Below are 16,030 nucleotides of genomic sequence, written 5' to 3'. Positions count from 1 at the left end.
ATAATTTGATAACCGAGAGGTTAATTTTAAGATTGGCCATATGTGCTACTGCTGCACGATATAATACATACAACAATTTTACTATAAATAAATATACGTTTTAGATTTTGTTAATTACGTTAATAATAAAAATTATTGACTACAAAATAGTTATGCATACAACATGAAATAATTATAGGACGGCCAAATAATCAACATTGAATTATACAAGATCGAGTTTAGCTCTTAGTGTGATTCATTAATATTAATTATTTCTTGTGTCGTCACAATAAATTTTTCTTATATATATACAAGAGTTTAATTCTTATTGCGACCGCGCAATGTAACTTAAAAATACAAGAGTTTTTTAGATTTTATTAATTATAAAATATGAAATAATACATACAAGATTTTTTCATTGACTATCTCTAATTTTTATTAAAAATTAAAATTACTATTCGATACATTAAGTTCTTCAGTTCAAGTTTTTTTTTTTGAAGATTAACATACAGTACGAAAATATATATATATATATATCATACGCCACCACAAAATAGATATTCATTTTAACCTTGATAGAGTAATAATTTGAAATTAATTCTTTAATTTTAATTTTTAGATATTATCATTTGAAAAAAAAAAAATAGGTAATTTCATAAATAAGTTGTAGATTGTAGCCAACAGACATGTAACTCTTATCTAAAAATTGCATGCATTTACCATTAAGATTTAAGGCTTCCATCCCCCATTTTCCTCCATTTATCTGTGGAAGAAAAGGAAGAACAAACCCATGCAATATTGAGAACGGAAAACTGATTAGTTGCTCCAGTCAGATTTCATGGGGACTACAACTCTTCAAAACGAAGCAACCACATTCAAATAACGAGAAATATACAATTAAAATGTTTAGCAACACACAGAGATGCTTTCACTCAAAATTATTTAATTTACAGGAACCCCACCTTCCTACATTACATGGAAAGTAGCAGAAAACATAGTACTACACTATGTATGTTAACTTGAGTAATTACAACGTGAATGAACTTAAGATTGCATCAACCTCAATGAGAATTTCTCGGGATAGCGATTAGCTGGCATCGAATGACTTGAGCAAGCTAGAGATTGCAGCCAACTGCCATTTTAAATTGCGTGAAATCTTATCTAAAGATTGCATGCATTTACGAATACAATTTAAGACCTGATCCCCCTCCCCCAGTTTCCTACAGTTTTCTGTAGAAGAAAAGGAGAAATGGAGTTGCATTTCTTTGTTTATCCCGCTATCATATTGTTACCACCTTTAATCTTCGCTATAATCCACTCCAAAAGATCAGGCAGTGAAAGGTTGCCACCAGGGCCCCTCGGATGGCCAGTGTTTGGCCACATGTTCAATCTTGGTGGCACCCCACACCGAGCCATAGCGGAACTAGAGCAGAAGTATGGTCCCGTGGTGTGGCTCAAGCTTGGCTCCATCAACACCATGGCCCTGCTCAAGGCGAAACCCGCCTCTGAGTTCTTCAAGAACCACGACCTCTCCTTTGCAGACCGCACTATAGTCGAAACCATGACTGCACACGGCTACAACTATGGTTCATTGGCTTTGGCGCCTTACGGCTCCCGCTGGCGTGTGCTGCGGCGCATTTGCACTGTGGAAATGTTCGTCAGTAAACGGATTAGCGAGACCGAGGGTATCAGGAGGAAGTGTGTGGATGATATGTTGTCTTGGATTGAGAAAGATGGGAATGGGAATGCGATTCCGGTGGGGAGATATGCATTCCTTGCGTCGTTTAACATGCTTGGGAACCTGATGATGTCCAGGGATTTGGTGGATCCGGAATCAGAGAAGGGATTGGAATTTTACGATGCCATGAAGAAGGTCATGGAATGGTCCGCCAGGCCAAATGTTTCCGATTTGTTCCCCTGGATTCGATGGATTGATCTCCAGGGTCTGAAAAGAAGAGCAAACCGGGATATGGGAACAGCAATGGGAATTGTTTCTGGATTTGTGAAGGAACGGATTCAACAGCGCAAGAACGGAGAAGGGAAAGAGAAGGACTTCTTGGATGTGTTGCTGGAGTCTGAAAGCTGCAAAGTGGAGTCTGAAAAATTAACAGAAACTGAAATCATTATTTTCATATTGGTAAGTTTTTTTCTTGGATTAGAAACTAGTTGATTTCATATAGTTTAACATTCCATGATTGTTCCTACCTCTAAAATAATTGCAGGAAATATTCTTGGCGGGCACCGAGACAACTAGTACCTCGATCGAGTGGGCAATGTCAGAGCTCCTCCGCAATCCAGAAACAATGGCCAAGCTCAAAGACGAGATTTCAAGTGTGGTCGGGCTTGGAGAGAGATTCCTAGAGAGTCACATTGATAATCTCCCTTACTTGCAGGCCGTGATCAAGGAAACTCTTCGTTTACATCCCCCACTTCCTTTCCTCCTTCCTCGACGAGCGATTCAGGACACGAATTTCATGGGCTATTGCGTGCCTAAGAACACTCAGGTTTTTGTGAACGTTTGGGCTATTGGTCGAGATCAAGAATATTGGGAGGATGCCGTCTGTTTCAAGCCCGAAAGGTTTTTAGGCACGAATGTTGACTACAAGGGACAGAGTTTTGAGTTGATTCCATTTGGTGCAGGGCGAAGGATGTGTGCGGGCCTGGCATTGGGCCATCGGATGATACACTTTGTGCTGGGATCACTGGTTCATGAATTCGAGTGGGAGCTGGAGAGTTCAGTCACCCCTGATGCTGTCGACATGAGTGAGAGGATGGGAATTACTGTCGGGAAACTCAAGCCTCTGAAAGCTGTGCCCAGGAAACATGCCCGCGAATGTGATATCAAGTAATGTAGTCGATTAAAACATGTTATTTATTCAGCCTTTTCTTAATGTCTATTGTTTCGAACAATAATGTAATAGATGATCATGTACTCTCTCTAGCGAAATCTCCCGAAAATCTTTCCTTCAAAGTCCACAAATTCTCCAGTCCACATTCCACAACTACCATATGGAAGTAACCCCCACTCCAATTTATTGCAATTCAGCTCAGCCCAAATACCGTCGTCTCCTTCTTCTTGCAAAAGCTCAATTTAGTTCTGTTATGATGCGTGTTACAGAGCAATCGCAGAGCAGATGAGCTTGAAGACGATGCTCACTGACCTGGAGCTATGTTGGCTGCCTCATCACTTAACTTTATGTTCAGTCTTTGTTTAGTTTGCAAACACGCTTTTCATTAGTTAGATGTACGTTTTCTCCTGCAGTTAGTTTGTTAGCGTTAGTTAAGAACTGCTCTTCTTCCAACTTGTATATACAGCCTCTGTAACTAATTCTTCCTTGAATCAATGAGAATACACCACGGAATTTTCCCAATTCTGAAAATGATCACAGCACACACCTCACACTCTGAAAATCTACAAGTTCGGCCAAGGATTCCTATTTTAAATAGAAAAATACCAAAAAATTATATAAATTTTTTTAAATCAGATTACATACTGTAACTAATATTTAAATTAAAATTATCGTTATATATAGTTAAAATAAAAATATAATACATTTTTTGGTTGGGCGTTTGCCGCCGCCCATAGATCTGGGCAATTATGCCTGGCGACCGTTGTCGCCCATGGATGAGTTTGGGATGGTTAGCGAAATCCTAGTCAATTAGTAGGTCCGGTTTCAGAAGGATGCAGCACGTTGAAAAGGCGTGGGGAATTATGCAATCAATAAATGGTCAGATTGGATTTTCATTATAAACCCTATTCTATTTTTTATTTCATTTAACGTACACATATTATATGTATAAAATCTTTCTGAATATATATATATATATATATGATATTATTTTTATATTCATGACGTTTATATATTAAATAAAATAAAAAATAAAATAATATTTATAATAGAAAATCCAAACTCGATTTCAGCCATCAGGCACTACCCAGTCTTAAACAGAGAATGGACCACCTCATTTTCTTCTCAAATCTAAACGCTATTCACACGAATAATTCGTATGCGGTATTGAGTGCAACGATTCATGTGTGAACTATATATTTCTAGTCTAGATTCCTTTGTTATTTTTTATTTTAAATACGACGAAATTTAATATTAACATCTGTGTATATATAGAATGAAATATCCCATTGGACTAACAATAAATAATGACATAATAAACCTACTTTAATAATTAATTAATGACTCATTGGACACTACCAATTTAATACCATTTATTATATCATCATAAATTGTAGAATTACAACTTCACAACATATAAATTTTATGATTTTTTTAAATGAATAGAACATCTGCAAACCATATGCCAAAAAGGTCATATATATGCCTACCGGCCCCCTACCCAGCCGACATTTTTTGGTTTTGACATTCATTATCGTACGATTGAACGGAAGCAATTAAAAATAAATAATAATAATAATAATACATTTTCGATATTATAGTAACTCATGTTGAAAAATAAAATGATTTATTATTATATGAATCTCTTAATAAAGTTATCTATTATTTAAATGAAAAGAATTTAATAAAAGTAAAATGGACTTAAAATTGGCACAAATTACGGGCAAAAAGTACCTTACCGCAGTAGCAATGCTCCAATAAAAATGGCCCAAAAGATAACGACAAAAAATAAAAAATATAAAAAAAAACACCTAGACGATGGTCGATAAAATAGAATTTCATGACGATCAGCAACCCCTCACGACAATCGAAACAGTGGGTGGCACCTCATGTAACTCCAATCGAATCAAAAGTTATGACCGTTTAAAATTTTATTGTCAAACCACGCAACCAAATATTTAATTCTTCAACTTACGTTTATCTAAACGTTTTAAAAATGCATCCGCCTCTTGTTCTACATTATCATCTCAAATTAAAAATGAAACTACTCCTATTTAGAACAGTCACGAAAGAGTTAAAACATTTTTCCAATAAGTATAATACACATGTGTCATTAGCAGAGATTAGAGATAAAAACTAATTATATTTAGGACAGGAACAAAAATAGTTAAACCCCTCTCAATACAAGTAACTATAAAATCTCAAACTTGTCAGTCCAAACAAGAAGCACATAGATTGTAGTAGATGCAAAATTGGATTTTTGGAGAGGGGCCCGCCGGGCAATAAGTGGTTAGAAGGCTAAGACACATACAACCATGAAAGAAGAATGCGGAGAGGCCTCGTCCACACAACTCGCTTTCTACTTCCACAGGAAGCCCGAACATGCCGGCAATCAGCGACTGTCATTTATCCACCCGCGCCCTATCCTGGGAGCCTTTCCTCGTGTGCCGCATGCACTCATATTTGAATACTTTAATAGCAAAAACATTCTATACACATTTTTGGGCAGAAAATTTACATCAACCATAGTGTTATTATGAAAAATAATGGGTTAGTAGTGAAGTAATCGAGTGTTATCATTTGTCTTATGCAGTAATAATCTAGGGATTGAAAAATATATCACTGAAAATTGACGTAAATATAATTCATCTTCAGTACGTATTAAACTAGTTAAAGTGAAATTACTTTCTCAATATTTAATTAGATATATTATGTATGTAATAAATGAAATAGGAAATTGTAATATTAATTGAAAATGAAAAAATTGACAAATCATTAGAAAACTCATACTTTTTGCATTAACTATGAGAACAGAAAAGTTGATGGGTCATGAGAAAAATTGACTAAATATTAGAAACACGTGTAGTATTAGCAATGTTAATCAAAAATAAAATATGAAATAGCAATCCAAGAATTCCCAAAGAATTAATATAGTTGAGTTTTCATATATCATATAGATGACAGAGATATAATTTTCTATAATTGGCCTTTCCTTGCATTATATATACGCTATCGCCCCAGTGTTATGTTTGTTATCAAGGAGCTGAATATCCCCACCTGTAGTTGCAAAAATGGAGTGGGCTCTCACTTCAATCAATCCACTCGCCATTTCCATATTCGCCGGTCTTCTTCTTCTGGTACTGTTCTTGAGGCCCAAGAACTCCGGCAAGAAGCCTCCAGGCCCGAAAGGAGTGCCCATTTTCGGCAACCTGCTTCAGCTGGGGGATCTGCCCCATGAGACTATGCACAAGTGGAAACAAACCTATGGCCCCGTCATCTGGCTCAAGCTCGGCTCAGTCTACACAATGGTGGTTCAGGACGCTGCCTCCGCTTCTGAGCTCTTCAAGAAGCACGACCTTCCGTTCGCTGACCGGAAGGTGCCTGACGTGCTGACAGCCTATGATTTCAACCAGGGAACTCTGGGAATGAACCAGTTTGGCGGACACTGGCGGGTGCTCAGGCGGCTTTGCTCTATGGAGTTCTTGGTGAACAAGCGCATGAACGAGACGACGGAGCTCCGGCATCGGATCAGGGAGAATATGGAGAGGTGGATCCTGGAAGAGTCGGCTGCGGCGCGGGCTCAGGGCGGCACCGGCGCCATCCAGCTCAGCAGGTTTCTCTTCCTTTTGGCTTTTAACCTGGTGGGGAACCTGATGCTCTCCAGGGATTTGCTTGACGCAAAGGACCCTGAGTCACGGGAATTCTTTGACTGCATGAATAAGGTTCTGGAGCTAGCAGGGACGCCTAACATCGCTGACTACTTGCCCTACTTGAAATGGATGGACCCGGCGGGCATGAAGCGGAATATGACCAAGAATTTGGGCCGCACCATGAAAATCTCTTCCAAGTTCATCCAGGAAAGGCTCAACAACAGAAAGGCAGGTAAGTTCCAGGAGAAGAAAGACTTTCTTGATGTGTTGTTGGAGTACGAGGGCGATGGAAAAGATGGACCTGACAGGATCACTGAGAAGAATATCAACATTATTATCACCGTAAGTATTAATACATGACAAGACAAACAAATCCGTCAACAATAATTACCAAATTACGAACCAATTTATACGCTTTCTTGATTAATTGTTTACTCTGCAAATTTACCGTTCGTTTTCAGGAAATGTTCTTCGCTGGATCTGAGACCACAAGTATCAGCATAGAATGGGGATTTGCGGAGCTCCTGCGCAGCCCTCACACCTTCAAGAAGCTAAGAGAAGAACTCGACAGGGTGGTGGGAGTGAACCGGCGGGTCGAAGAGAAGGACGTCGAAAACATGCCATATCTCCAAGCTGTAGTAAAAGAAACACTACGACTGCACCCCGCTTTGCCATTGCTGCTGCCGAGGAACACCATGGAGAACACCAATTACCTGGGATACGATATCCCGAAGGGAACCCAGGTTTTCGTGAACGCCTGGGGAATCGGGCGTGACCCCAAGTGCTGGGAGGACCCCCTAGCCTTCAAGCCTGAAAGGTTCCTGCAATCCAATGTTGAGTACAAGGGGCAGCATTTCGAGCTGATTCCATTCGGGTCAGGCCGCAGGATTTGCGTCGGGTTCCCGTTGGCTCATCGCGTGGTTCACCTGACCCTGGCTACTTTAGTCCAGTCTTTCGACTGGGATCTCGGGCCGGGAGTGAAGCCCGAAGACATTGATAGAGAGGAGAGGCTGGGATTGACACTGAGGAAGAAGAATCCACTCTTCATTATCCCCAAGAAACGCTTAAACATTTGAGAGGGAAACAATCAAAACGATTTGTGGAGTTCATCAGATTAACGAATTTCTGTTTATTAAACGTATGTATGTGTTGTCTACTTTCCTACGTCAACTCTGTTTTTCTTTTTCCATACATGTACGACTTCATACTCAATAAAACTTCCTGTTTTTAGTGTTTCATAGTATGAGATATGATCTACGACACTACAATTACAAGACAAAAACTATCAAGAATTGATGTACATGTGAAATTGTATCGAGAAATTATCTGTGGGGCTGTATATTAAATACATACAATCGTACATGATCGTAATGAAATTTTGGTGTTTGTTCGAGAAAATGCTAAATTGATTATTTTTATATTCCGAATTGAAAAGAATTACTACATTGGGCTACTGAATCTGATAACCAGTCCTCAATTTCAATCTGAATTTGTGTTCATAAAGATTAAAACTCAAAGTCTTTTTGATGCACCAAGTTAACTTAGATTATTCTTTGATAAGAACAAGGATTTCCCGTATATCACTAATTTAATCGTCCTATGTTTATTCAATTCAGAATTTTGAAAAAGAAATTGAAAATAGTAAAACATAGAATAATAGGCATAGGAATAAAAAATTTAAATAAATTTGTATGAACAACCAAAACCCTTATCAAGATTTTCAAAAATTTTGTACTGAATACCGATTTATTTTTTTTAATTTGTTATAGTCTATAAATCATAATGTGTGTCAAAATCCAACAGCAGCATATGTATCGAAGATTTCTTACATATTATTAAATAATTAAAAAACCTAAACTACAAAATAATAATTAGTAGTATTATACTTTACAAGTCAGGTGTTTTGGAAGAAAATTAGAAAGGAAAACTAAGTAAAAACATAACCACACACGTCTTATTATGGGGATAAGATTGATTTCCTGCTCCTAGGTATGCGTAACAGGAACTGGAGTGAGGATCAATGTGGTCCAATACGTGAACAATTGATCGAGCCACATATTTTCAGACAGTTACGTGGGGCTGCAAGACACAGCTCCTCCACGGACTGCTGAATTCCAAAATCTCATTTTTATTTTATTAATAGTTGTTGTATGCCATCTCCACGAGCATATAAAAAAAGAACTACAATATGAAAATGAAAAAAAAATTGTGAAGATATAAACATAATATAAGGTAAGAGAAAGAAAGAAGTTTGTTTAACTCAAAAAATGAATTAAAGGGTTTATGTAGGTATTCAGAAGTTTGTACGACAAATGAGTTTTCTTTTACAATATAAATAGATTGATAGATATCGATAGACAATTATCCAAAAGATTCTACCAAAAAAAATTTATAAAAACTTTACAATTAATTGGGGCGTTCAGCTAGTATAAAATAGAATCGAAATAGTTGCCGCCACCATGAATAATTTGAGATGCTATTTTTTTTTTCAAATATAATGCATATAATTTTTAGTATTCTGCTTGTATGCGAGTTTTGAATAATAATATGATATATAAAACTAAATCAAATATTTGTATTATTCTGTTTGTGCAAATCAGAACAGTGGCATTTTATCGTACAAAACGAGTGGAACCAAAATAAAAAGAAGAACATTAAGCTCAATAATTTAATAAATAAATTGTAGAAACAATGTTAAGGAAGTACCATTAGTAATTCTGCAAGAGACTTCAAAGAAAATACTGATTTCCAATAAAAAAATATATATATATATATAAGGGTCGACAAAATCAAAAATAAAAAATAAGAATCAACTGTTTAAGAAAAGAGTTCTTAAATTCAAAGAACTCATTATTCAGAACAACCTTTTCAATAATTTTCAAAAGGCCATAATTTACAGCAGATCATCAATTCTTCATAAAAAAAACACTCCCATACTAATCTCAATATAAACAATATGACTTCTGATTTCATAGATAGAGAGTGAGAAATGATGAGTGATTAGTAACTGCTCAAAATATTTTAAAGTCCAATCAACTACCAGTATAATTTCTCCCAATATCATTTACACCAGCAATGCATACATGACTTCCCAAAAATTATAAACCGTAATATTCAGTATAAAGATGATTTCAAGAGAAACTAACGGAAAGGGTAAGTATAGTTAATGCACAATCATCGAGAAACCAACAAAAATAAAATTAACACCTATAATAATTCAATATTGAAATTAAAGCAAGATATGCATGTCATAAGAAACGGATAAAATCAACTTGTAATAATTTTTTCGCCTTTGTTCACTGACAATATAAATCAATGATCGTTCATGTGCGTTCTCGGCTTCGTCTCCTGCTTCTAATGTTTGTTGTTAGTATATGAAGCAATATTTAAAGGAGAGAATAATGAAAAATCAAAAATCGATCTGTCAAAGGTCACCTCTGACTTACAGTATCACTGTTTCTTCTTCTTCAATCTTTATTCACGTTTTTGGTGAATTGCAATCGATTTTTTTTTAAATTTGTTACACTTACAAATATTTCATTAAAATTATAATTATTCTAACAAATATCCCATTGACAATCAAAGACGTATTTGTTAATGTATTTATAATTTTAGGAAAAAATTTGTAATTTTCAAACAACAACAAAATATTTATAATTAAACCAAACTTTACGAGAGCCTCTTATAATTTATCCAGTGTTTTGTAGACTTCTCAAAAACATTTATAATGTTTTTATAATATGAAAAATAATTAAGCCTGTAGACAAATTGCATGGAAACGTAATTTTTTTCCAGTCAAAGTATATGCAATTTGGTTGCAGTAATTGTGGAGATGAATGTATCCACGTCTATAATTGAGTAATGAATGAAGTTGAAGGTCTCTGATCTATCATTGTCAAAATCCCATAGGCCCCAGGGAACCAAGACTTTTAAGGTTGCGGTTCATCTCATTTATCTTAATGGGAAAAACAAAAAATGGAACAAATTTAATTGAGATGAGATATGTTTTCGAGTATCATATTGGTAAGATAAAAATAAAATAATAATAGTTTATGTGGTGTGTAAAAATGTATTAGATAAAATTAAAATATAATAATTATATTTAATGTGATATGTTTTTGGTCAGAGACTTTTTCTTTCAACCCCACAAAAAAGTAAAATTTTGTTGGGTTCCCATTTCTGGTGGTCTCTATGTACCGCAACCATAGAAATTGGACCAATTTAAGTTCATACATAACATGTTGATTTCTGTATTTATTGATAATAACAACTTGTATTATGACAATAATCTGGAAATGTGCATAACACTTTCTACATTAATAATGTCCAATAGTGTATGCTATTTCTGGCTGCAATAATTGAAAACAATGAGCCTATACGCACTGAGACGACTTCTTTGCAATACCACACTATTCTTAGTTGGACTTTTGTCAAAATCAGGGTTGGGAGGAGAGCTCATAATATTATTGCAGAAATAATACATAAAAATATACAAAATATTAATAAGAAATTACATCAACATTAAGCAGCGGAAATAATTGATCAAACGAGACTCAGAGAGCCAGATCCATTTCTCAGGCTTTACTCACGATCACTAAGATCTGCAGCCTTAACATAAAACCCACGATTGCACACGATTTTGGCACAAAGCCCTTGCCACAAAGGCTATAACCCTCGATCACATAGATCTTCTTAGCACACGGTTACTGAGACCTTCAATCTCTCTATATCACAAAGATTTGCACTGAGCTTATCGAAATAGTTCACACTAATAAAATAGGAGAATGAGTCTCCTATTTATAGGGCCGAGAGAAGAGATGGAGATGGAAGATAAGGATCACCTTTCATAAACCATCAGCTTGGTTTTGGAAGGAGAATCGTTGCAAGAGGAAAGTGAATCACAGATAGGGAATAGAGAGATGTGAGATATGAGAGAATATTAGGGTTAGGTAGAAATAAGTAACCAATCCAGGTCGGTTCGGGTCGTGTGTTGGTTTGTGGGTCGTGGGCTTGGGCCAAACCGTAGCCATCCAAGAGGGTGTATTGGGCCTCCCTATTTTTGGTCCTGGGCCATAAATTTTCCAACAATCAGTAGGTATCATATTCTAAATAAGATTATGGTTATGATTACATTTCAAGATTCACCAAATTTTAAAAAATTCCGTCTATTTTTAATAATAGAATATTGTTTTTTTTATGTATTTTGTATACGTTAATTGATTTAAAAATATTAATGTGTTGCGTATTAAATCATGCGTATATTAAGTTCTTCCAATCGCAGTGCAATTATTAGTACTAACAGTAGGTAGCGTTGTTTCCATACTCAATGTGTATGCTTAATTATGTTTCTAAATTTAACCTATAAATATCTATTAAAAGTCGTTAGGAATTAATTAATGCTTTTAATAAGTAAGAGGTCAGAAAAATATAAGAAGAGGATAGAGTCATGAAAGAAGAGAGAGAGAGAGAGAAATATCTTTTTAAGAAAAACAAACCACACCAGCAGCCCTTCGAGCGAAAATTTTTGTATAAATTAAGTTTAGTCGAACTAAATTAATTATAAAGTATGTATATCATAATTATTATGTGATTTTTTATTTTTCTTAAATTGTATATCAATCACACAGTGAATGTATTACACTTATCATATGATTGATTCAAATTCGATCGAGCCAGGTTCGAGTTAGAATTGCCCCCTTTGAAGCCTTATTAATGAAAAGAATTAAAATTTTTGCTTTGTAAGTGCGGGGTATTAATCTTGGTTTTGTTGAAATTAATTATCACAATTTAATCTTATAATTAAAAAAATTATAATTTAAGAACAATTTTGACCAAAAATTCATAAATTGCCCTGAGATTCCCAAATTATCGTATTGCGTGTACAACGCATGCACTTTGGTAGTCAATTTATGAATTTTCGACCAAATTATTCTCATAATAGTATAGATTTTAGGACAATAAAAGTTCGGATATAATCAAGTCAAGCACACCCCAAAAATGAATGAACAGTAGCGTAACTATATTTATCACGCAGTTGATCACTTCTTCTGAATTAAAACATATCATTCAACTGTTTGAGAATAATCAACCTAAAATTTGGCGTCCTTCTCTTAATACAGTTCCCAGAAATGACGCCATAAATCCCCCAACCTTCCTATATATACCCCTTTTCAGAACAAGCAATAACATCAGAAGCTCAAACTCACAAAAGAACAACATGGGCTGGAGCTTTAGTTTATTTCCCTGGTTGGCTGCCCTAAGCGCATTATTTCTGTTGACTAAGTTCCTGCTAAAATCCAGGAAGCCTTATTCCAAACTCCTCCCTCCAGGCCCGCCCGCCCTGCCGCTGGTGGGCAACATTTTCGATCTGGGCGAGATACCCCACCAAACTTTTTACCAGCTTCAGGCCAAGTACGGACCAGTCATATGGCTAAAACTCGGAGCAGTCAATACCATGGTGGTGCAATCAGCAGAAACAGCTACTGAACTTTTCAAGAAGTGCGACCTCCCTTTTGCTGACAGGAAAGCGCCCGACTCCCTGACCGCCCTGGACTACCACCAGGGCTCCGTCGCCATCGGAGCTTACCGTGAGTACTGGCGGACGCTGCGTCGTATTTGCATGACAGAGTTCCTCGTTCACAAACGGGTGGATGCATCGATTCCTATCAGGCGGAATTGCTTAGAGAAAACAATTAAATGGATAAAGGAGGATGTGGAGAAATCTAAGAAGAATGGAGGATCCGGGGAGATTCAGCTGGACAGGTTCCTTTTTCTTAACTCTTTTAACATAATTGGAAATCTTATGCTGTCCAGGGAAGTGATGGAGTCGAAGCTTGACAAAGCTGGGGAGTTCTTCGATGCGTTTGTGCTGTTCTTGGAATGGTGTGGGAAGCCAAACATGGCTGATTCCTTCCAGTTCTTGAAATGGGCCGACCCGCAAAGGATCCGGAAAAATACTGAGAAGTATTTGGAGAGATTGCTGGGATTTGCGTCCGAGATTGTGAAGGAGAGGATTCAGGAGAAGCAGTCAGGGAAAGTAAAGGAAAGAAACGATTTCTTGGACGCGTTGCTGGATGAAGAAGATGACATAAAGGCAGAGGGCGCTGATAAACTCTCAGTCAAGAACGTTACCATTGTCTTACTGGTACATCATTCTCTGCTCAAAATAGTATAAAGATTTCATTCTTTCTTTCGCCTTCTTTAATTTCTAAACTATTTCAGTATTTAAAACCTCCAACCACTTCTATTTATGAAGTAAATACGTGTCAATTGTGATGGTAATTTCAACGTCCGAAACGTATTAATTGCAGCATGTTACAACTCCCTTGCAAATGGATACGTATTTATTTTTTTCGAAAATAAAAGTAATTATATGTATGCGTGTGTATGTGTTTTTTTTGTTAGAATTTTTTGAGTTTATTTATTTTTTGTTAAGAACGTTGGATGTATAAATATTCGCTAAATTTCCTTTTTATTCTTATAAATCTAATTGTCAATAAATTAAAAAAACTGAATGTATTTTGTGTAAATAAATATAATTAGCTCATCACATCTTGCAAAAACACATGTGAAAATATTTAGGATAATTACATCCCTCATTTGAATTTTGGTGTAATTATACATAAATCTCTTATGATTTGAAAATTAGATTTAGCACCTTTAAAGTTTGCTTCTATCTAATAAATAAGTTCCTTCGTTAGTCAAAATTTATCAAACTTACTAATATTAAAAAAATTAAAATAAAGATTGATACTTAACCTCGATTTATTTATTATTGAATACAAATTAAATAAATATTTTTATGATCAAATTACCATAACACAACCAAGAAGAAAGAAAAAAAAAATGGAACAAAATGCCGACGAGCTGTGAAATCATAAAAAGTTGATAGGAAGTATTCGCTAATAGGAAGAACATGTTTTGATATTTCAGGAAATGTTTTTTGGCGGAACAGAGACGACGAGCGGCACCATCGAGTGGGGAATGGCTGAATTACTGCGCCATCCAAGCTCAATGAAGAAGATCCAAGAGGAAATCGACCGGGTTGTCGGGCGTAGCCGGATGGTGGAAGAGAGCGACCTAAACAAACTGCCGTATTTGCAGGCAACCGTGAAGGAAATACTGCGATTGTACCCGCCGCTACAGATGCTGCTTCCACGGAAGGCAATGGAAGACACAGAGTTCATGGGCTACGTCGTGCCCAAGAACACCCAAATCTTAGTGAATGCATGGGCAATTCATAGGGATCCGGCTGCATGGTCGGACCCACTTTCCTTCAAACCCGAGAGGTTCCTGGAATCTGATATTGATTACAAGGGCCAGCATTTTCAGATGATCCCATTCGGGTCTGGGCGACGGAGCTGTTTGGGCATGACATTGGGGCACAGAATGGTGTGTCTGAGTCTTGCGACTTTGGTACACGCTTTTGAGTGGAAGCTTGGAGATGGATTGACCCCGGAGACATTGGATATGAAAGAAATGGTGGGTTTGACTTTGCGCAAGAAGGTTCCTTTGAAAGTGATTCCCACTCCCCGGGAATAATCCACTGCGTATGCACCGTCTGCTGGCCTCAAAATTACTATCAGATCTCATCTAATCATACGTCCGGTGTGATTCACTTAACTACAGTTGCATAGATTTTATAGTTCGCTTAAGCTTTAGGTTTCTAATAAATGATGTTCTTGTATTGTATATGTATTTAGTTTTTGATCATATGAACTTTGGTATCTAATCATAAAGAGGTATATAATCAAAATAAGTGTATTTTGATCTTAAATGAATCCGATAACTTCAATTTCTATTTGAGAAAATTACATTAACACCCACTGATTTAAGGTCTATTTACACAAATTATTCCCATTTTTTTAAAAATTACACATGCACCAATCAGTAATGTTAACATTACCTACACCAAAAATTCTTTTTTTTTTTTTTTTGGGGAAAATCACACATACAATCCTAAAAACATCATCATCGTTACACAAAGTACCCCTTTATTTTGGGGTATCTCTAATTATACAAAAAAAATAAAAATAATTTATATAAGGACCATAGACGAAGAAGTATAATTATAATTATCTTTTTCTATTTTCTTTCAGAAAATGGGAATGTAAATATTATTAGTAAGTCAAATTTATCCAGTTTGATGAGTTGTTGTGAAAAGACACGAGCAAGAATTTTGCAAGAGCAAGGGTATTTCTTCTTATTGAAGTCAAAGGATTTTGATATGAAAACTTGGTGTTTTATCTAGTTATTGATTTTAGAGACGGCTAAGATAATTATCCATTTGTTCTGAAGAAAACCACCCCAAAAGGTTAAATTAAACTAAATTTATAAATCGAAATATCCATACCAGTATGTTTTTTATTAGAAAAACACAATTCATCAACTACTCATCGCAAAATGTCGACAATCAAATTTTGTACTAAATTACCCCTGAGAGCAATCCAATTGAAACTCTACAGAGTACGCTTCATCTAAAACTGATCCATAGAAGCGAAACGCTGCGACTACAGACTGATCCACATATTCTTCCAATAATATTTCGAACAT

At 36.0% G+C, this 16,030-nt stretch overlaps 3 protein-coding genes across 3 annotated transcripts; all 3 read left to right on the top strand.

The window, feature by feature from the left end:
• The first annotated feature begins 1,029 nt into the window (after positions 1 to 1,029).
• Positions 1,030 to 2,959, top strand: LOC105174219 (cytochrome P450 76A2). The gene is made up of 2 exons (XM_011096245.3): positions 1,030 to 2,116; positions 2,202 to 2,959. Exons 1-2 carry the CDS (start codon positions 1,229 to 1,231, stop codon positions 2,826 to 2,828), a joined length of 1,515 nt encoding a protein of 504 aa, XP_011094547.2. The 5' UTR covers positions 1,030 to 1,228; the 3' UTR covers positions 2,829 to 2,959.
• Positions 2,960 to 5,835: 2,876 nt separating this feature from the next.
• On the top strand, positions 5,836 to 7,716 carry LOC105174133 (iridoid oxidase). The gene is made up of 2 exons (XM_011096132.3): positions 5,836 to 6,820; positions 6,940 to 7,716. Exons 1-2 carry the CDS (start codon positions 5,900 to 5,902, stop codon positions 7,552 to 7,554), a joined length of 1,536 nt encoding a protein of 511 aa, XP_011094434.1. The 5' UTR covers positions 5,836 to 5,899; the 3' UTR covers positions 7,555 to 7,716.
• Positions 7,717 to 12,676: 4,960 nt separating this feature from the next.
• LOC105174132 (iridoid oxidase) lies at positions 12,677 to 15,254 on the top strand. The gene is made up of 2 exons (XM_011096131.3): positions 12,677 to 13,622; positions 14,411 to 15,254. The coding sequence occupies exons 1-2, from the start codon at positions 12,696 to 12,698 to the stop codon at positions 15,017 to 15,019; spliced, it is 1,536 nt and encodes a 511-aa protein (XP_011094433.1). The 5' UTR covers positions 12,677 to 12,695; the 3' UTR covers positions 15,020 to 15,254.
• Positions 15,255 to 16,030: the final 776 nt, after the last annotated feature.

The sequence above is a fragment of the Sesamum indicum genome, linkage group LG11 (genome assembly GCF_026168435.1).
Source record: "Sesamum indicum cultivar Baizhima isolate 11 linkage group LG11, ASM2616843v1, whole genome shotgun sequence".
Taxonomy (NCBI): domain Eukaryota; kingdom Viridiplantae; phylum Streptophyta; class Magnoliopsida; order Lamiales; family Pedaliaceae; genus Sesamum; species Sesamum indicum.
The sequence above is the reverse complement of the archived record's forward strand: the minus strand, read 5'-3'. Positions and strand labels throughout refer to the sequence as shown.